The following is a 23,198-nucleotide window of genomic DNA, read 5'->3' on the forward strand; positions in this document are numbered from 1 at the left end:
CTCCTCCTCCAGCTACAGCTACGGCTACAGCTCTCTTGTGAAGTCAATTGGTTCGCCACCGCAGCATTAATGTGGCCCCTGTGCCTCGAAGTTCGAACCCGGAGCCTCCCCCCTCACGACTTGGGCTTAAGTAAATATTTGGCCTACGTGCCCATTACGTGATTTTCCGATAGTCTCCCATCGATAAAGACGACGTCGTCGACGTCGAAGTCGGGGAAGATGAGAATGCTGATGGTGCTGATGATGATTGGTGATGGGGATGGTGATGCTAGTGATGCTGATGGCGATGGGAAGGTGCACTTGAGATGGGATGCAGTGTGCAGTGCTGCATCGCCTTGGTCGGCGCTACTTGAGTGGCAAGATGCAGAACGGAAACCTCTGGGCGGCATGCCTCGCCTCGATGCCAACGAACTGGGGATCCGATCCCAACCCCAGGGAAACGCAAGATCTGTGTAATTCTTGCGCTGAAATTCGTTCGCCTTCGTCTTCGGTTCGTTTGGTTTCAAAGCCGCGTGCAATTGGCTGGATCGATGGGAACTAAATGGTTCAAAGGCATTTGGAAATGTCAAAGTACAGATATGTACATATGTAATGTCATTCCATCTAAATGGAGAGAGAAATATAATACAATATTTTACTTTAAAAATTGGTAATTCAGTAGTTTAAAATACTAAACAGTAACATTTCGTTATTATTCACTTTGCAATAGATTAATTATACTATGAAAGCCTAAGTGGTCTCCTGTTACGCAAAATAGATGGGCAATAGCAAGAAAACACCAATATACCAAATTAAATTAAATTGCAATTATCATTGTGTTTTCCCCATTCACAATTGCTTCCACAATTTGCACACTCTGGCATTGTAATTTTCTAATTGGTTGATTTAATGTTTCCAGCGAACGCAAATGCCTATTAAATATTGTGTCAGCAACAGAGCACAGGCAGTGCAGTGAGAAGTGCAAATCATTTTTTGCTAAAGCGGGGGCAAAAATAATAATAATAATAATAATATTATCATTACCACATACATACATACATCTGCATGCCACGTTTTTTGTTCATTAACTTGGTTCTTGGGAGAAGGAGGGGCTAGCAGTTAGAGTGAAGAGCTCTAGCAAACAAGGATGTGTTTCTGTGTCTGACCTGCCATGTCCTGTTCTTGTGAAGCGAAACATCGCTTATATAGAAAACGTTATGCTTCGTTAAAAATGATGTACAAATCAAATGCCAGAAGCAATTTCCCAGCAACAATTACAGCCGAAACACCAGCAGCCAGAGAAGCTCCGGCTAACCACAACAATGTGGGGCCAAGAAAATGTAAGGGAGCGTCTGAGTACACAGCAAGAAATTAAGGAATATATATACACTTTATTCACTTTATATTTGTATCAAGAAAGACTTGGCTTTTCCATTGACAATGGCGACTCTATTTGGAAGCAGTAAGCTGTTAGTGATAAATAAACACAATGCTAAATGCAATAAATAGTTATAATTTAAACACATAGTTTTTGTTCAGTGTAGCCGTCAATCCTGGGTCTAAGGGATGTGTGTTGCGGCGGACAGGCCAAAAGCTTGCGAAGGGCAATGAGCAAAAATAAATAAATCATTTAAATGAAAAAAAAAACAGATGGAAACGGAAATACAAACGCTGGAAAAGAGGTGGAAGTAGGGCCACCCAAAAGGCTCATTAGAAAAACATAGAAGCAACCGCAACAACAGGAAAAGCAGAATAATAACAAATATTCCAGCAAACATTTTTGAGGCTGTAAGCCGAGCCCTTTTTGGGAAATTAATTGAAAATATCGTACAAATGGAAAACAAATTTTATGTTGTGGTGCTGTGTTAATTGCCGTCGGTGTATGTTAGTTAAACAGCAAACTATATTTTATAGAACTAATATAAATGTATATTAAATGTTGAAAGGAAGGAAAACTAATAATCAAATATATAAAAAGCAAGGTTTTTTAAATAACATTTATTAACTGAAAGCCTTGTTATTTTCACACGTTTCCCGTTTCATTTTCTCACTTTATTGCACTACCAAAGTGGAAAAATGTTTCAAGTTACCGGAAAATATCGCGATCGTGGGACAAATTTGGCAAGGCGTACGCGCCACTGCCACGCCCCTAAATGAAAGGCGTTGACCAGGGGCGTCATCATCATCATGATGACCATCAGTGGCCTCATCTGGAGCAACTCAGTCGGTCGGCTCTATAATGATCGTAATGATCAGGTGCTGACCATTTGCATTTTGCTTGGCCAAGTGCGAGGCGGCGTCATAATTACACGTTCCGCACTTTTCGGTGCACGGCGAGAAAATTAGGCATAATATGTGGATAAACACAATTTTTTTAAGTGAAATTAGATACCTAATCTACCAATTAAGTTCCAATTTTATCGAAGTTTCGCGTATTTTCTAAAGGATTATGTATCCTAACATATTGATCTATAATACAAGCAAATATTGAATATAACTTGGAATATTTCTGAGTGCATAAATCCCAAGCTGAAGTTGCGGTTCAAATTTCTGGCTGCCAGAGCTCCGGGCGTAGAGAAAACGACCGAAAGTTTTCCGCAATGGGGAAAAGCCAGGCAAATTTCGCTGCGGTTTCCTAGGCAGGGAATCAAATGAAATTTAAATTCCATTAAGGCCAGCCTTCGGAATTAGCGAAATGGACCCAAATCAAAAACGGGGCAAAGGGAAAACAAGCAGCAGGTCAAAGAAAAGCAAAACTACAAAAAGAGGAGGAGTCTGTGAGTCTTGGAGTCTTTGAGTCTTGAGGAAGGGACACACACATGTGCGGCTTGGCATAAATATTTACAAACAATGACGACGGAAAGCCAAAAGTGGTGGCAGCAACAAATCCGTTATAAATAAAACATTACGAACAACAACGATTTTCAGCTCCGAATCCACTTGAAACGCAGACCCAAATTCAGACTCAAACTCAAGCCTCAAGCCTCAAGCCTGGCATTCCCGTCCTCGTGAAGAAATCCGTCCGAAGAAATAGGAGCCCAAAAAACGACGAACGAGAAATATGTCAAAAACAATAAATCAAAACCAGAAAGGAAGTGCACACGCAGAAATTAAGGGTAATACTATTGTTAACCTTTTGTAATCATACCAATGTTCTGCTAATTTTTATCCATTATATAAATGTGCTTTTAGTTGCTACTTTTATATTATAAATTATATGATGCATTAGTTTGGCTGTCTTATATGGCACTCTTTAACTTTAATTTCAAATTTGCTCAGTGTTTTCGGGAGGGGGTTAAAAGGCCAGAGCATTCGAACGGAAGCCCTGTCTTTTGGGAACCGGTGAAGATTTCTACCGGCACGTTCCCTTTTCTTAAAACCCGCTGCCTGGGGCATGCCACTGGGCAAGCTGCGAGCATTAAGCATCGCTTTTGCAGGAGGAAGAGGTCCAAGAAATAAAGAAAGAAGCGCTTGCGCAGGCGTCGCTGGGTCTTCGCCATCCGAAGTTGACTCTTATTCCCACATGCACTTATGTGAATATAAATACAGATGTGTATCTGCGCCGTCTGCGATTAGCATTTGTGAATGAGTGGAATGAATTTTTGAAACGGATTCATGACAGCGGAAGTTTTGTGATCGGGGTCTTTGTTGTGAGGAAGGTGCGACCTGAAATCGAGTAAGGTAGGTTTACATATATTCCGGAAGATGTCGTGCGCAAAATATGGTAAAAAAAGGGAAAGTAGGGATACATTTAAGTATTATAATGCCTCAAAAGGAAAGTTAGTAAAGTAGTTACATTTAGTAGAACTTCCCATGAGAAATAATCGCATTATTAAAATATTAAATATAAAGTATATATTTATGGCAAATAGGCACATTAAATAATTTAAATGATAGATAAAGCTGCCTTCCTAGCAGATTAAGAGTTCATAGATCTCATATTGGTGACATATTTATTGAGTCCCTTATCAACACATTGAAACTCGAAGGCAACATGATGAGAGAGAGCCAGCAACAAATGTTGCAGGCTGCTGCTGCCAGCAACACGAACAGCATCCAGCAACACGAGCATCCAGCAACATTGGACCCAGAAATAATTTCAATTGCATTGTATTGTATATACAAATAAATATAAATTATTATTATTATTATTATATTATTATTTTTTTGTTATTATTTATCTTAATTCGGTTTGGTATTAATAATACGATAGAAATACATCAGTTCGAATTCCAGTCGAAAGTACTTCTCTTTCGAGAATTTCCAGCATCATAAATTTGGTGACATTCAGGCTGCATCATGTTGCGCCAGCACCAATGTTGCCAAGCAGCATCATCAAATGTTGCTCTCTCTCCGGCAAACCAAATGCAAAGCAAAGCAAAGCAAACGCAAACAGTTTCGACCGAGCGTTTGCCAGGTGAACAACATTGAGCGGCGCAAGCAAGCGATTTCCAAGCGTTTCCGAGGCGATTTCGAGGCGGTACGAAATCGAATTCAACCGAAGTGCGCGTCGGGCCTTCGTTGTTGTTGGTTTTTTTTTTTCAGTTACACTCCGTTGTTTGAGAGTGCGAGTGTGAGCGAGATAGCGAGCGAGAGTGTGGGAGTGGTGCGACAAGGAAGGAGCACCAGCCTCCTTTGAATATTCAGTGCGCCAGGACGAGAGAATCGAATCGAAACGAATCGGAACGAAACGAAACGAGACGAGAGGAAACGAGACTTCGCAGGACCTTTTTTTGGGGGCAATTGGCGCGAGGACGTCGCCGCGGCGAACAGAAACACGCTGGCCGTTGACCGAGTGGCAACGCAGCCCGGAGAATCGGCATTGGGACTGAAGAATTCCCCCACTTTTTCAGAAGAATCAAGAGTATCGCATCGTATCCTATCGTATCATATCGTATCGTATCGTATCAACGTAGTGCAACGCATCGCATCGAATCGGATAGACTGAAAGCAAAACTGAGAGACTAGGAATTGGCAGCTAGCTGTTGCATGCTGTTGCGGCAGACTCAGTGACGCCGCGAGTGACGTCGCCGCGTCTTGTTTTTGTTGTTTGTTTGGTGACCCCGACGCGAAACGATCCTCGCGAGTGTGTGACCGGGACAGCAATATATACATACATACATATAATCCTCGGAGAAACAATTGAAGAAAACAGTGCCAGCGAGAAAGAGAAAGAGTACGAGGTATTTCGCATTCGAGCCAATGTACGTAGTTGCCGCTGCGATCCCATAAGCTTCGAATATTCCCAATCCACAATTAAAGTTTATAGTCTATTAAAGTGAAAACCAAATAGCAAATAGCTGTCCGAGTTTTGTCATATTTATGGATAGTTAATGAGAATTAAATTAAGTGTTGATATTTACAAAATGTTTACTTGTTTTGTAAATAGAGTAGTCGCAACTTGATTATATATCATTTAAATTTATATTTAGTGAAATTCGTTCTAAAGAGAAAGGTTTTATTGGTTTCTTAGCAACCAACTAAAGTCATAAAAACTATTTTGTGTCAGGTTAGCTTTTGATTACAAGTAGGGAATATGAGAAGCTTATAGGGTGTAGGGATAGTCGCCATCAGCGTCGACTATATAGTTCTCCCCCATTTCCAATTCAGGGTCAGAGCGACAGGGACAAGGATGGGCCTGCTCCTGCCCGCTATCCTGGCACTGGCCATCGGATCCTTGGCCGCCGGCATATCCTCCAACGATCCCTGCTACTTCGAGGGCAAGCCGCGCAAGTGTCTGCCCAGTTTCGTGAATGCCGCCTATGGGAATCCCGTCCAGGCATCCAGCGTCTGTGGCGCCCAACAGCCGGAGCGCTACTGCGAGCTGCTGCGCGACGGGAATGCCGGCGAGTGTCGTCCATGCGAACAGCAGCGTTACGGCCCGGCGGCACTAACCGATCTGAATAATCCCAGCAATGTGACCTGCTGGCGGTCGGGCGCCGTGAATGTGCCCCACGATCCGGACAGTGCGCCGCCGGATAATGTGACCCTGACCTTGTCGCTGGGCAAGAAGTACGAGCTGACCTACATATCGTTGTCCTTCTGTCCCCGCTCGCCGCGTCCCGACTCGCTGGCCATATTCAAGAGCTCGGACTTCGGACAGACCTGGCAACCCTTCCAGTTCTATAGCTCACAGTGCCAGAAGTTCTATGGACGACCAGATCGCGCCAAGATCTCCAAGTTCAATGAGCAGGAGGCAAGATGCATCAATTCGCAGCACGATACGGGCGGTGCTGCCCAGCGATTTGCCTTCAATACGCTGGAGGGTCGTCCATCCGCAAATGATCTGGACTCGTCGCTGGTCCTGCAGGATTGGGTGACGGCCACGGACATACGAGTGGTATTCCATCGCCTTGAATTGCCGCCGCAACTGCTGAAGGTGAAGAACGCGAACGCCTTTAGCGACGAGATGGGCGGCAGTCGTGAGGAGGATGAGGACGAGGATGCCGATCTGGAATTGGACGGCGAGCAGGATGAGTACGACTACAATTTGCAGGACAACGACAGTGCCGATGCCGGGTACGATGAGTACGAGGAGCCCAAGAAGCATTTGGAACTGGACGACGATCATCTGCATTTGGACTATGCCAGCGATGGTGAATCGGTTGTCAAGCGGCAGGGCAAGCACAAGGGTAGCGCCTATGAGAAGCACTACCAGAGCAAACTGGCGGCCACCACGCCCCCACACCAGCAGCCACCCAAGGTGACGTCACCTGGCAAGGCCATGCCCCCTAGCACTGCTGCCCCCTCCGTCGTCGCCGCCGCCGCGGCCGTGACATTGCCCATTTCGCAGCATTACGCCGTATCGGATTTCGCCGTCGGCGGACGTTGCAAGTGCAATGGTCACGCCTCCGAGTGTGTGGCCACTGTCAGTGCGGGATCGGGAACGGGAACGGCTCTGGCGGATCAAGATGATGGGCAGGACGAGGACACGCCCTCCGCCCCCTCGCTGGCCACCCACTTCGGCGGCCGCAGCAGCAGCAGCCAGATGAGCGCCAAGCTGACCATGACCTGCGCCTGCAAGCACAACACCGCCGGCCCCGAATGCGAACGCTGCAAGCCCTTCTACTTCGACCGACCCTGGGGCAGGGCCACCGACAACGATGCCAACGAGTGCAAGAGTGAGTAGCTATACTTATAGATATTATCACTAGATAAGACATACTTACAACCCAACTGGATCCCGAGGGATTCTACAGCTGTGAATTATAGAAATTTTAAGAGATTCTATTGGGCATTTGATTTGAGAAACTTAAACACAGAATAGCCTAGCTGCATTTTAACTTTTAGCTCTAGATCTATAAACATTTACCATACTATCCAGAATTTCTTTATTGTGCATATATGTTTCAACATGCCACAACTGCACTTTAAACGACTTATCTTACTCACAACTAACACATTTTTAGGACATTTGAATGGCATGGGAAACTGTAGAAGATAGTGTTATCTGAAACATATACTTTTTAGTAGTTGAAGAAAAAAATTAGGCTATTTTTCTGTAAATGCAATAGCAAATTTATGGGAATCTCGACTTTGGTATGGCGATGATAAAGCCAGAACTGATTGAGTAGCACATATTCCTTCATTGAAACTGCCTCACTGCCAGTGATATTGATCTTTGGAGCTGCCCTTGGTCAAGAGCAGAGGTCTTTTCATGGTCACTCACACTGGACTTGCAATTGGACAGTGCAATTGAGTGCATTTGCAGGAGGAGGAGGAGAGTGTGGCTGGAAAGTTGGGGACGGCATTTCGAGTGGCGTTTTCAATTGCGAGCATTGTGTGATTGAGATTGTGATTGTGATTGTGCCAGTGCCCTCTGCTCATCCTTTCATCATCAACACTCCACACTCCACACTCCACACTGCAGTTTCCCATTGCACTTGAGCACTTTAGCCTTGCACTGGCAATCGCCATCGATGTCATCGCCTCCACGGCTCCCAATTGCCATCCACATTCTTCTGCTCTTGCATTTTTGGTATTTTATTCGAGACTTGGAATGTCCGCTTCGATTGTCCACACATGCCACACCACCCAGTTTGGCACTGGGAATGTGGCCCAAACATATCGGGATTTCTATCTGCTTTGGCCAGCAACCATCGACCATCATCATCATTATCCTATGAGATGTAGCATTCGGTATTAGCACTACTTTCAGATCGCCTTACCTTTACTGCCACGCCCAGTAATACGCCTCCTTGGAGGGCCATAAATTACTAACGATTAACTTTTCCGTGGCCCATTGACGTCCACGTTGTCGTCCTCGTCCAGAATTAATCAAAAGCCAAGCAAGTGGGGGAGTGGCAGTGGTCCAGCCCAAAAGTGGGTGGTGCAAAGTTGATGGAGAGCGGGGTCGAAGGTCAGCTTAAAGACTCAACGGAACGTCGCTCGGCACTAATTTATGGCTTATGGCAGAGAAGAAAAAAGAGAAAAAAGGAAAATCCCATGACAATTGCCGCTGGAAATGGCCAACGAGCTCAAGCGGAAAGGATTAGCTTGAAGGAGAAAAACGAAGGGAATTACTAGGCATTAGTAATTTACTAGCTACTAACTAGGCAATAGCTCTCCCATTTAGAAAATATCGGAAAGCAGTAAAAACCAGGTATTTACTACAACGAATGTAACTTCAATGTACTTCATCAATCTCTGTAACTTGCAATCGAGAGCTTTAAATATTTAAATTAGATTCAAGTGCTTTGGGGTACTGCAGACTGGGGATTTTCCACTAATGTCGGTGGATCTCCGTAAACAAAGCGTCTCCTAGATGTCCGTAAACTCTTTAACCCATGGCCAACGGCCCTTAATCGACCTTGAAGCTTACCATAAGCCAAATAAGCCGAATAAGCCGAAAGTTGTCCGTCTACTTCTGTGCTTTTCCATCAGCGTTTCCAACCACCGCGCCGGATTTTTGGCTGCATGGATGGAGGATGGAGGTTGGAGGATGGTAGCCAAAAAATTAATTTTCTATGGCTTAAATTTGAATTAGTCTCCGCCGGAATCCCCAGTCCGGACTTCATTACAAATGCAACGAAATGAAGATGGGGCAGGGGCAACAAGGACAAGGGTTGCTGGCAAGATGGAGCGCTCGGAAAGTGATAAAAAATATTTATGTCTGGGCGAAATTCCAGCCGCTGGCTGTCCTTGTTTCTATGTTTCTGTCCCACATTTCCCCCACCAATCCCCACCATCTGTCTAGGTCCACTCTGCCCCACTCCTCCAATCTCCTCCAGCTGACCACTTGGCTACTGGAGAATCAGTCGGCTCCAAATATCCACAAAGATTTACGAACAGCGGGCAAACAATATGCATAACTAGAAAAAAGACACCGAAATTGTAATGCCACTCACTTTATATTTAATAGAGTTTCAAATACATATTGCAAAGTAAAGTTATGACTTCAATGCACAATATGATATGATATGCAATTCTGTATATCGCATTTTAGAAATCTCACTAAAAATTGCATACAAATTGGTATATTATATTTGCCTGCTGAAATATCGTATTGTTAATAGATGTAGGGATATCTTGAAGAACGCCCTCCTGAGGCAACTAACTCAGGGTATCCAGCGGAAAGAGTAGATATTGAAAAAGGAAATGGAAGTGCAAACACAAACATTTTTCTACCTGCTGCCGTGCGGCTTATCTCGCGATCCCCCATCCCCCCACTACACTCCACTTTGCCCCACTTCACTCCACTGTGCCCCAAAATGCTTTATTCCGATTTGCTTTATTCGTTGGCGATTTGTCTCGATTCCGTTTGCCTAAAAATTGCTCCCAATTCCATTCCATGGTTAACCCGCAATGCTTGCAGTGCACAGTGGGTCGAAACTGATTTTTTCTTCTTACTTACATTTTAATTTAATGGTATTTATCATATTATTTTTACCAATGCTTAGCAATGAAATTGAGTAGGTAAACTTTTTAATAGGTTCTACGCAATAAAAGAATAATATTGATCTTTTTTAGAGGCATTCTCAATATTTAAAAATAAAAGAATAATATTGATATTTTATTTAGGCATTCTAAATATTTAAAACTTTATTTTTAAAACTTTCTATTTAAAACTTTCTATTTAAAACTTTCTATTTAAAACTATCTATTTAAAACTATCTATTTAAAACTTTCTATTTAAAACTTTCTTTATGCCATTTAATTTTTTTAAAATAAATCTTCTACTCTTTCTATTTAAAACTTTTTTTATGCCATTTAATTTTTTTTAATAAATCTTCTACTCTTTTTTGTTGGACATGGAATGGGTTTTTTCAGTGACCTTTGCACCACTGTGGCTTAAATCGCCTCATTGGCTCGCCGCTTGCCGCTCGCGGGTCTCTGGGGTCGAGTGAAGCGCATCTAATGCGAGACATCTGTTAATTTTTTGGCAGGCTGCAATCGAACGAGTCCAGGGGCTGCGGGACAAGGACGGGGAGGGGGGGGAAAAACCAGGAAGCCAAGGGGCATCGATACGGCTGTTTGTTGTGTCCCCTGACCATTTTTGACCGGACCAAAGCCACTGCACCCCCTCCATCGCAACGAGCTGTGAGATGAGATGCTGCTTTGTTTATTACATTTATTTGTGTGTGATTTTCATATGTTTACTATTCCCCCTGCCCCCCACCCCCGGGGGTGAGTCCTGTGCGAATGTCCTGAATGGCGAAGTGAGGGTGTTGTTTTTCCCTTTTTCCGAGGGCTGTTCGGTGTGTTCGGGGCGCGACTAATTCGCTGCGTTTACATTTGCAAATTCCGCCTGGTAATCCCGGCAGCTGTGCGCATTTAACGTGTCCGTGGGCGGGGGGAGAGGTGTAAACGGAGCCACGACGAGCTCACTCGGAATCCCCGGCACCGGAATCACCCACAACTGACTTGCAACAAATTGCCGCAGCTTAAGTTGCAAAGGCACTGGTGCACTTGCAAAAATTATTAGGCTAGCAGCAACCATTCAAGCTACAACGTTTACTCTTATTCTAATCATTTCTCGCAGTGCAGTAGAAAACAGTTGTAGAAACAGTAGCAGCACTAGTAAGAGTTACCTAGCGGTTGCCAGTTAAGTTGTTGCACATATGCAACACGAAGCATTCAGCATTCAGCATTCTGCGTTCTGCATTCTGGGTTATTCTGGCCCAGGCGTTCGGCAAACCGAAAGCAAAATGCAACATTTTATGGTATAACCGCAACACTGTGGCTCTGTACCACGCCCCCCCTCCTCTCTCCCCCCTTCACACTGCTCACTTTTCCGGGGGCAGAAGGGGCGTGGCGTGTCAATGTGATAAAATGCTGGCAGCTTCCATTTCGCTTGTTGCGATTGCTTAGTTTTCTGCCTTCCGTATTTTATTTGCTGTTCTTGCTGGCGGGATGCCTTAAAGTGCAACAAAAAATTATTTAAAAAGGAGCCGTGAAAACATATTTAAAAACAAAAAAAAAAGGGGCGGTGGTGGGCAGAACATGGAAGTGCATAATGAGGGTCCTTTGTGTAGTGGCAAAACTCGGAGACTGTACTTCATTTGCATGCAACGAGTTGGGTTATGTGAATGTGATTTGCACTGCTGAATGGCTGGAATTTAAGAGATTCGCTCTGGGAATCCTAATAAGGCTGAATTACATCCTTTGTTTGCCGTGTGGAAATGCTTTTGAGTTCGTCATTTGATTTCGGGAATAAAACTGTGCACAAAAAGGACTCAACTAATGGAGCCCAGAGCATTCGAAAGGACACTCGTGTGAATGGAACTTACAACTTGCAACCAGTGTCTGGTTATTTTTTGTTGCTAAACAGACACATTTCCTATTCAGATCAGTGTCATCGGGAGATGTGCTCTTTTTATTCCTATTATTATTGCTCTCAAGGTAACAGGAAAGTACTTTGAGGACATACTTGAGGGGATAGAGCATGAATGCTGCATGCTGTACTGGATTATCCTCGGGGAATTGCCGCAGATCCTTGCAGTTTCACTACCACACCACCATCGCATAGCATTTGTCCAACTGTCCCAGCATTTCCGACTAATGGCTTCTAGCCAGCACTCTAATTCCTTTTCGCACAGTGCCAGTGTTTGATTCATCACTTTTACTTCTATTTAATTGCTCCCCCGAGCGTTTCTCGCCAAGATTGCCGCTGAAAAAGCCAGCCAACAGCCAGCAACTAGCATTCAGCACCCTCCTCAAATTGCATTCTACTTGTATTGTTTCTTTGGGGCAACTCATCCAGTGTGGATCGCCCTTGCCCTTCGACCTGCGCCCCCTTAACCGAAAAACAACGATAAGTTGATGACTTTTTGGCATTTTGGCTGGCAACTTGAAACCTTTCAACTACACAAAACTGGGAGCCAGCAGCCCAGCAGCCCAGCAGCCAGTAGCCACCTCGCTTGCCCCATTCTCAGCCACTCGATTTTCCCCTGGAAGCCATCAACGCCACATTCCTTCGTCGTCTTCTTGTTCTTCTTCCTTCTACTGATGTTGCTGCTGTTTGTTGCATATTCTCTGTTTCTGACTTTTTCTCAAGCAATTACTTTTTAATTTGCGCAAGTATTTGGCGCCGGCAAAAAGGAAAACAAAACACCAAAAAAACAATCAAAAACAGCAACAATGCAGCGTGTCGGTAGCTGCCACGCCCCCTTAAAAGCCGCCACCTACTATAGCAGCACTATGCACACACATACAAGTATACACGTAGTATATAAATAAAGCTACTTGTCTTACGTTTAACATTGCCACTGAGAACAAAAGTGATTATTGGAATATTACTCATGTTTAGGCATTATCTTGATAATATAATATTTATGATTAGAAACTAAATTTACCAAATGCAGATGGCGCTTTAATAGCCAGTTATACCGAACTAGTTTCCAAAGTACATTATCCGCTCTATACCAAAAACCAAAAACCAGCTAGTTTTTAGAATGGCAAATGGTTATTTCTGGAATCTGGAATCTAGATTTGATTTACCTCAGTGTGGCTGCCTTTTGGGGGAACTCATTGGCTTTTATTTAGGTTTTTTTAAGAGCAAGCGGCTTAAGTTAGCGCCATAAACCCACCGCCCACGCGATCCGTTCTGCGTTCTTGGTTTTCCATGTGGAGGTGTGGAATTATACAAAAATTGGAAGTGGATGTGATTGACCGCACTCCGCGTCGCATCAAGTCGTGTTTTTATGACTCTTTTGGTCAGAAACAAGAAACAGCAGCTGTTGCAGCTGTTTTGGCTGCTTTGGCTGCCTTTGCTGGTTTTTGGCTGCTTTTTGTGGTTAAGAGACCGAAATACCTATCCTATCGACCATCATCCGCCGCTTTGGGCCACAACAGAGCACTTCAAAGAGCTTTTTGTGGGTCTGTCGTCATCGCTCCAATTAGTTTTCGTTATAACATTTAAATTGTAATTTATGATATCAAACAAACTGGCCAAAAATGCCTCGTTGCTGTGTTTTGCCTTTGACGATGCTGATGTATCTGACCGCAGAAATGGCAGAAAACGACAAACATGCGAGTATGCGAGTATTCTTTGGACAACGCACAAGTTGTTCATTTATTGCCCGATTGAAGTAGCCTTTCTGTACATTTGCATATGCAGACCAGTGGTTGCTAGGCGACTTTTTGGCTTGAAAGGAAGGAGTCACCAAAAGTGCAATCAATCAAATGCATTTGGAATTAAGCGGCATTATTTGATTTGAAATTCTGTGAAAACCAAAAACTTGTGTAATGATTAATACAATAAAATTCATTAAATTTTAGCCGGAGATTTCAGTGCCAGCTGTGTACCTCGGATTTTTTCCCCAACTACCCATTTATTTGCTGCTGTTGCCAACGACAGAAGCATATTTCAATTAATTTGCTCGCTTTTCACACTGAAAAGAGAGAGCACATTTACTTGGGTTTTTTGTTTTGGCTGCATGTGCGCTTTGTTTTCCTTTGCCATTTCCCCTTAGTTTTGTTTGCTTTCATATTGTTTACTCTGTGGTGCTGGGTTTTGGTCCTTCCAGAATCGTGGTCCAAAAACCCAAAACAGCCAAGAAGTACTATACATACTCGTTGCCTTGTTTTCCCCGCATTGTTTTCACTGTGCTTTGCTTTTGTTTTCACTTTTCCGAGGTTTTCCCACTGGCAACATGGTAAAGCGACATGATAAACTGCATTTCGTTGCCGCAGAGTGGGAGAATTCAATTTTTGAAGATAATTCAGTTGTGCACTTATCGAGTGGAGCACTCTTGAGTCTCCTACTGACTCTGAAACAAGTTGGTAATAATACTACGAATTACAGCGAATGATTCAGGCAAATGAGCACACGCATGGGTACTTTAAATGCCTTTTCACGAACTCTAATTACACGATGACCCTGGGCTCAAGCAAAGTTCACTGAGTTTGCAGTTAAAGTTGCAAGTTCACATTCGCACACTCCACTGCCACTCATTATTGTTCACTAATTATTCGAGAGCTCTATTCACATCTGCAGCTTCTTTGGCTTTGAATTCCTCGTGTGTCAATTCTTTTCATTTGCATTGAACTGTGCAAATTGAATTTTCCAACGTGTCTACTTCTCGCCCACATGCACTGCAAGAAAAACTAATGCAATTGAATAAAGTGGCACGGTAACAGATACAAATTTCCTCAATGTTTTACTCACTCACAGAGATGCAACTGAAATAAATACCGCACTCTTTCGGAACGGAAAAAGAAAAAGTATCTTTTCTGTTTCAGAATCCTCTTTTATTTATGTCATGTATCCTATAGATACATGCCTCTATTTCACCATTTCACCATTCCACCATCCCATTTTTTTCCGTCCGTGTTTAGCTGCAAATTGCAATTAGTGTTGACTTATGCTGCTATGTTGCCTCTGCTCTGCCAGCGCTTTTCCGACGCTTTTCCCCATTTTCCTGTGGCATTTGCGGGTTTGTTTCGGCTGCAGCCGCTCAATATCTCAGTTGTTCACTTGCTCAATTGACTCAATGAAAATGCAATTTCTCGGCCTGCACTCCTCTCGACCTTCGACCCTCTGCTGCTGCTGCTTCTTCTTCATCTGCGGCTTTGTGCAGTATTCGGAAAACTCTAGGAAAATACAGCTACTGCTACTGCCCCCCTTTTCTGCCCACCTGTGGCCTGCTCACCTGTGAAAAACCGCCGTCCGGCGGTATTTTAATTGCCAAATGCTTTGTTTTACGCCGCACCCGAACCAAAAACAACACGAACAACATTGAAACAACCAACAAACAACTGCGATTACATACACTCAGCGAAAAGGGATGCATATACTACAAACATACAGTACAGTTTGTTTGGCTGGAAATAACTCGTATAATAAAGTAACATAAAAAAGCTAAATGTTGCTGATTCTATTTAGTTGTATTTAAAAGTAAATATATATGTGTATATAAGAATAGGCACACGCTATTTTTTTCTCTGCATGGCAAAAGGAAGCAAACAGAAATAATGTTTGGTTAGTTAGTTGTCGGTTTTATTTCCCAGAAGCCGCCATTGCAGCCACACAGAACTTAATTTAAAAGCAATTTTCATAGCAATCTAAATGAATTCGGGGGAGAAATGGGCAACGGATGAGGGGGGTTCCAGAATGGTGCGGGGGGAGGGGTTGACAAATCGAATGGCGTTGTCGCAGGCTCGTTTACAACTTCTCCACCCCCCCTCGAAAAACACTAGGAAATCTGCCTGGCTCACCACCTCGTTAGCTACCTTGAAAATTCACATAAATTAAAGGCACGGAAAAACTATTAAAGCATTTTGTCGTGCCATGTGTGTGAGTGTGAGAGTGTGAGTGTGTGAGTGTGTGTTAATGAAGAAAATTATATGGTGCCGAGTGTAAGATGGGTTTTGTGGCTTTAGCAGGGGGGATATAATAGTTGGGAGGGGGCAGCTATGTATTACAGGCCAAAAATTTGTACCAAACATTTGTAGCAAATGCGCCACTTAAAAATGTCGCAACTTGGAGTGAATCGTGAGTTGAATAGGCATGTGAATAGATTGCAGTGACTAAAATGAAATAATAATTTGATTTTACAATGAAAAGTTTGCTGCTGCTTTCAGTTACTATTTAATACGATGATTTTGTAAACAATTTAACTAAATAAAAGGATATATATTGGTGAACAAGTTCGTGAAACTTAAAATATTCTCTTGCCTCGTAAAGTTTCCATGGGGAAAGCACAAGTGCGGAAACTGAGTAAAGAAAAAAAACGCATAAATATGCCGGCTGGTTAGAGAAAAACTTGTATGGTCGTCGTAGCACCTCTAGATCCATAATTCGATTGGGAGTGAGGCAAACCCATCGGGGAGTCCCAACACACGCACCTAAATTAATTTGAAAGCAGCATTTGGTTGGTTTGTTAGCAGATCTTTTTTTGTAGTTTTTTTTTACTAGATGGGAATTGGGAATGGAGTGGAGTGGTGTGGTGTGAGCTCTTAATAAGTTGCAGCGATTTGTTGCCTGTCTGTCGAGACCTCGCTGCACTCAAGTGTTAATTACTTGCCATTTGAATTTGTTTTCCTCTGTTCAAAATGTACTCTTCCCAGTGCAAAGCAAAAAGATGATTTTTGGATTTTGTTTCTCTTTAGAATCGCAAATTCTGTAACTTTGATGGAAGGCCGTTTTTGGTATTTGCACGTGGGCCGCAAAAGCAGGCTCATTCAGAAAGACAGAGGCGGTGGGGTGGTGTATTAAAGAGGGGTCTTGGTAAAAGGCAGTTAAAACTGTGGCACGTAGTCGTTAGCGTTGAAAAGCGCGAAAGCGTAGCATTGACTGCCAAATGAAAAGCCAGGCAAATAAAAGCCAGCCAAAAGAGCAGGGGTGGGGTCGCTGAAAAGTGGATAGGGGCGGTACAAGGGGATTCGATTACACTGACCATGGCTGGTGATGGTGGGGCAGAGGGGGGCAGAGGGGGGAGGTGGTGACAAACCGCAGAATCATGCGGCCTTCGGTTAGTTTGAATCCCTTTTGCCAGCAAAAGCATTTCAGATGCCACTTCTTTGCCCCTCGCTGTGTTCACAGTGCATTTTGCTGTTTTTTTTTCTTTTTTTCCTCTTTTTTCTCCATTTCCGTACTCTCTGGGGCCTTTTGCTTTGACTTCTGGGTCCTCGGGATAGAAGGGGGGAAGGAGGGGGGCTTGGGTGGGGTGCCTCGGAATGGGGTGGTTAGTTGAGTGCGTCTCGTTGCACTTCATTGAGCCGTGCAAGTGTTAAAAGTGTAGCAAATTGCGTGGTTTTTATGCATCGAAGATGCATGAATGGCGTGGGGATTCCAAAGGGGCATGTGTGTATATATATATATATACATATGTATGTATCTATATATACATGTGGGTGTGGGTCTCCATGCAGACTCCAATTTAATGAGGAATGCAGCCGACGATCCATTGGAATTACTTTGCGGTTGAGCTCCACTTAGATTTGTGGATGCCTGATTGCATGCTCCCATTTCATCGAGTTTTTCAGGGTCAGCATTGTAATGATATATGTATTAATATTACACCCAAGGAACGTTTGTGGTTCTGGTCTTATGATTTTGACATATTTCCTTTCAAACTTTTAGGAGCAGCGGAATATTCATGGTCACCAATCGCATGTCATTTCACACAATTCATGTTAGCTTTCGGTCAAGTTTTGCCTCTTTGGTGTAAAATCTCTCTGGCAACGATGATAAATCATAATTAGACCTGTGCCAAGGAAAATAAAACACAGACTGCCAAACTTTAAGATCTTCAGCTGAGAATCATTTAAATTTTCCCATTCGATTTACCATTTCCATTCCCCCATTTCCATTTCCATTCACATGGCCAGACTAGCCCGGCAACGGCATATTAATATTGCATTATTTTTCATTGCCCAGCGGCAGCTCAAACAATGGAAAATTAATTGACGACTTCATTAACTTTCAAATGAATATGCTAACAAGCGAGAAACAACAACGGCAACGCCGGCAAATCGATAGGACGGTTCGAAGGAAAATAAAAGAAAATTTCAGGCCAATTTAATTTTAAACTGTCGCTAATAACTTTCGACCCCACAGTGGCCAGTGGGCGATAAACTAATGAAGGCTTAAATGATGTATTGTTGTGGCACCAGGGCCCTAATGAGGTGGTAAGCCCACCGAGCAATAAAATGCAGGCTAATTAAAAAAAAAAAAAACGAAACAAAAAATCGTCTGCACACACAAAAGTGCTCAACATTTTACATGAAATGTGTAAAAGTCGAGTGCCGAGCGGTTGTAGACGAATGCGTTTACCCTGTAGCCATTGAATTCGTTTAGCAAAAGAATTTATTGGACTTGAAAAAGATAAAAATTCGTATTAGAACTTCATTGCAGATAAATTAGAAACATAATTCTTATTAAAACTTCATTGTAGACAAATGAGAAAAATAATTCTTATTAGAGCGCCATTGCAGATAAATTAGAAACACAATTCTTATTAGAACTTCATTGTAGATAAATCAAGAACATAATTTTTATTAGAACTTCATTGCAGATAAATAAGAAACATAATTCCCATTAGAACTTCATTGTAGATAAATATATTGAACTTAACTAAGTACATTAAAATAATACATTTGCTTATGCAAAGCTTCTCATTTATCGAATGTTATTATTACTTACTGTTTTTTCAATTTCACATTTAACCAATACTATACACCCTGTAATAAGCTGCATTATAGGGTAGCTTTGGAAAATTGGCAAAAACGTTTGGAAACAGCTTAACGAAGTGATTTAGTTTTCACTGCAGTCCCTGGTTCATTACGCATTATTTATGGCCGCAAAAGGCAGCTGAACACAAAGAAAATTCACCCACACTCACACATTTGTTGTTGGGTGGGTGGGGGAAAAGCCACCCACTTTAACAAATATAAACGCACTCAGACAAAAAAACAATAAAATGCGCTAATAAAATCTCACATATTTTCGACTTCATTAAAATGTTTCGTGTATAATTTGTTGTTCGTGTGCCACAAACACACAGACATAAAGTTATTATTAGCATAACTAAAATGGTGAAGAGGTGATAGTTTAAAAACATTTCATTAAACTAAAAACATTTTGAATGCATTTTGCATGTGGCGAGTAGGTAATTTCAATCGTTAATTGTCAACATTTTCAACGGAAAATCAAAAAGCCACAATGCCAAAAACGTGACTAGGAATACATTTTCGTAATTACATTTTTTGTTGTTTTTTTTTTTTTGTGTTGGTGAAAACATTTAATTGGGAAAAAATGCATATTGATTGAACCAATATAATTAGGCAATAAAATGAGAGACACTCGCATATTAATAGCGGCCATATCTTTCCCTATTTATAATGCCCTTTTTGGACAATGGAGTCGGAATTTGTTCCTTTTTGGGTGGCATTGTTTGGCTCAATGGCATTAAAGTCGTTAAACAATCGCAAATACTCGAATACTCACTCTGGCACTCTGGCACTCGTGCATTCGAATGCCTATTCATTTTCATTTCGATTCCGCTGCCACAAAAAGCCGCACAATTAACAGCAACCGTCGCCTGCTGCTGCTGATTGGATGGAATTTCGAACTATATATATTTATATATATATAATATATAGGAATAATCGGGGATCGGGGATGGAATGGAGCCGAAAGAAGGAGTCGGAAATTTATACGCGATAATTAATTCGAATGCATTTTTAAGCTGTGCACGAGCGATTTTGATTGATTTCGCAGCACTTAAGTGCCTGCATTTTTCAACGGCGCACATGGCGTATGAGTGATTTTTACGATTTAACCCATTAAGCGAGCGAAACATTCTAACGAATAATTCCCGCAACTTTCGCTTAATATTGCCCATTAATCAACTGACTCCTGTGCTTTTTGCTCCAAACTAGGGGAACAATTGATACGCCATGTTAACTTTCATTGGCCATTTAACACGCGTGTGAAAACGGCGGCATCAAATGTGTTTTACGGTTTTTTAAAAGCTGCTTGCTGTGGTTTCAATAAATCCAACTCAATTAATTACTATCGCATTGTATTAGTGCAGGAAAACCAAAATAGTTTTTTTTACCACTGGTAAAATCCAATTACTTACGTGTATAGATGGTTTTTGAACTTTTAAAGCTTTAAAAGTAGCATGCAAAAGGCCATGGAATCCTTGTCATGACTCGATTCAGTTTAGTTTCACTTTGACAATCAGATAGCTGAGTGAATCGCGGAACCCAATATCGCCCTTCTCAAATTCATATTGGCAATTGATGCATAAATTCGTTTACATTTCCCACTCACTGGACACCAGATGATGATGATGATGGTTCTGGGTTTGCGTTCCTTCAGGGGTGAAATGACATCAATAGCCATTCTTTCATTACAGTTCGGTTTTAATTTCCTCCAACACCTCGCACTGCCTTTCCCATTTTCCCCATTTTTCTGCCCATTTTCTCAGTTTTTTTGCTTTGAAAACAAAGCCAAATGAAATTGCGGTTGGCAGCGGCAACAAAAACATCAAAACGAACCAAGAAAATCATCAACAGCACGGGGCGGGCATTTTCCGCTGGATCTCGCCGCTTGGCCGGAAATGAATAAATTATTTTTGAAAATTAAATATTTGAAATGACAAAGTTGGCAGAAAAAAGCGAATTATGCGGCCAAGCAGAGCTACAGAGCTAAAAAATTGAAATGTAAGATGGAGAATCTGCCCGCCGGCGGATGTGGCGGCCGTTAAAACACTCGCGATGAACTGTCGGAAACATGATTTCATTTCTCGAGTCGAGCGAAGAGTCCAAGACCCAGACCCAGGGACTCAATATTAATTTTATGCAAAGTGTGGACTATTCAAATGATGATTGTCCATCCACCACCACCGAAATCAGCCGACTGGACATAATGCGCCGTGGGTCAAAACAGAGATGGCAGTGAGTGTGTTGTTTGCAGGAGGATGGCTGCTGACAAGCTGTCTAGGCCTTGAAAACGAGGCACCCATTGGTTGCCCAAAGGGCAATCGTAACTGAAACAGCAGCCATCATGTCGAGACTTGTGCCACTGGGCAAACCAGCAGCAGCAGCAGCATCAGCAGCAGCAGCAGCAACATTGCAACACACAGCAGCAACATCAAGCTCAACAGCGGGGAGTAGAAAACCAGGAGAAGAAAACCTTCTGAAGAGGATTGCTGTGCGGATGGGTGTTTCTGGCGGGGATTCGAGGGAAAGGAATGGAAAGGAACGGAATGGAAAGGACGGCTCGACTCGAGTGACAAGTACGTGCAAATGATACTACAACGTACGATGTACTTGACTTTGCTGCGGCATGTTGCTGCTGCTGCTGCTGTTGCTGTTGCTGCTGCTGTTGCTGCTGCTGCTGTTGCTGTTGCTGCTGTTGCTGCTGCTGCTGTCGCGACTGCTGCAGTTGCTGCTGCTGCGTTGCGTTGTATTTATTACACTTTTAATGACAGCGACAACGGCTGAGCCGCAGACTCAACTCAACTCTACTCAACGAAACTCCAGGGGCGGTACAAGCTGCTACTAATCTGTGACATCTATTACTCCGCTCCTGAACAGAGCGAGATGGCAGCATGGGAGTATCTGTGCACAGTGAAACCCAAGTGGCACTGCTGGATAATTAGATCATCAGTTACGAGCATATAGCTCTAGATGTGCCACCCAGTTTATCAATAGTTCTTATGTTGTATCGATACTTAAACGCCATCAACTGGCCATCAACAATTGAAGATAATAAAAGAGATAGGATGCATATAAAGAAAACTATCCATTGATAAAGTGAGCTATGGATAAAACGGCCATATATAAGTAAATTAGGGAAAGAAGAAAAGAAGGTGGTGTTCCATTTCTGTCCGTGCAGACATGAAAGCTATGCTCACCTTTGGCTGCGTTTTTGGGGCAAACATCTAGGGGCAAAGTGACTTTTGTGGCATGGCGGCACGACAGTCAGGGGCGCGGCAGCAGGGGCATGCAAAGGCCAAGGCAATGCCTGTTGTTGGGGCACGCGCGTTGTTGTTTTTATTTGCGCTGCCTGCGCATTTCCGGCTGAAGCTGCGACTCTGAGGTCGAAAGTCGAGTCGAGTTGAGTCGAGAGTCGAGTGTCTCCTGGCTGAAACTCCCTACTTACATATACCTACATACATATATATACCTTTTGATTCTTATTTTTTGCGTTCTGTTTCGGTTGGCTTGCCGTTGTATCGGCATGCGGAGATACCCACAATCAGAGGAATAAGAAGTACGAAATACGAAATAAGAAGAATGGCAACTGCCACAGGAGGGGGCACATTTTTATGCGCTTTAATGAAAATCCTCTTATGCTCGTTGCGAATAGCGAATAGAGTTGTGCCATCATCTCCTTCCCTTTTCTTTTTTTTGCGAATATATTCAAAGAGCAGTCACGAGCTGACACGACGCGATTGTTATTGCAACGTGATTTGTGAAAGCAAATCGGCTTAAAATAGGTATAAATACCCAAGCTGCCATCTCATTGACTTTGCGTGTATTTTCCTTTGTCACAGTGAGCGGAAGTGAAGGGTTCACATCCGTGATCGGAAACAGTGACTGCTTTTCACGAAGAATTGGTTGTGTAATCTACTTAAAAAGGTGAACAATAATGTTTCTAGGGTAACTTCCTTTGCATTGGAGTTTGTGGCACAGGGAAACCTGAAACCTGGCCGATGCTGCACTTGCAACTTAGCCAAAGTCACTGTTTGCATCCACTTTACCACTTGGCATCTCTGGCGAGGCAATGGGCCGCAACAAAAGCAACAGCAGCAGCAGCAGCAGAGTCACAACAACGATGTCAGGCTGCTTTGTGCCAAGTTTTGTTTAAAGTTTACTTTGGTTTTAGCCACGCCGCCGACGTCGACGACTACGATGACGATGACGATGGCAACGTCGAGCCTCAGTCCCATTTACATCCACAACCGCAGCAGACGGAGCATCGCAGCAGCAGCAGCATCAGCAGCAGCATCAATGCCGCAGCAACAGCAACAAACAAACTGCCGAGTTGCTGCTGCTGACGTTGCAACAACGTCGCAACGGTGACGTTGTCTATTTACCTTTGAGTTAGTTAAACCCGATGCTGCCTCTCTGCTCTGCGTGTATATTTTACTAATTTAGATTAACCTGCAGCAAAAAAAAAAGAAAGAGGGGAGAAAAAAAAAAATGTGAAAATGCAAAGAAGATGAGGAGGAAAAAGAAAATTCTATCGCATTGCACACATGAGCACGTACATGGCAGGGTTCCAACCATCCAACCATCCAACCAACCAACCAAGCGAAACC

The 23,198-nt window shown here is 43.0% G+C and overlaps 1 protein-coding gene across 2 annotated transcripts in view; it reads left to right on the plus strand.

Annotated features, from left to right (window-relative positions):
* The first annotated feature begins 4,401 nt into the window (after window positions 1–4,401).
* Window positions 4,402–23,198, plus strand: part of LOC122624024 (netrin-B) — a 55,971-nt gene continuing 37,174 nt past the window's right edge. Inside the window, exons 1-2 of one of the 2 annotated variants that reach the window (XM_043803446.1) lie at window positions 4,402–5,183; window positions 5,590–7,100. In XM_043803446.1, coding sequence (XP_043659381.1) covers window positions 5,182–5,183; window positions 5,590–7,100 — 1,513 coding nt within the window. In that variant the 5' untranslated portion in view covers window positions 4,402–5,181. Of the gene's footprint in view, window positions 5,184–5,536; window positions 7,101–23,198 lie in introns of those variants that run through there. The other variant, XM_043803447.1, reaches the window with a different exon arrangement.

This window comes from Drosophila teissieri, chromosome X, assembly GCF_016746235.2.
Source record: "Drosophila teissieri strain GT53w chromosome X, Prin_Dtei_1.1, whole genome shotgun sequence".
NCBI classification, from domain to species: Eukaryota; Metazoa; Arthropoda; class Insecta; order Diptera; family Drosophilidae; genus Drosophila; species Drosophila teissieri.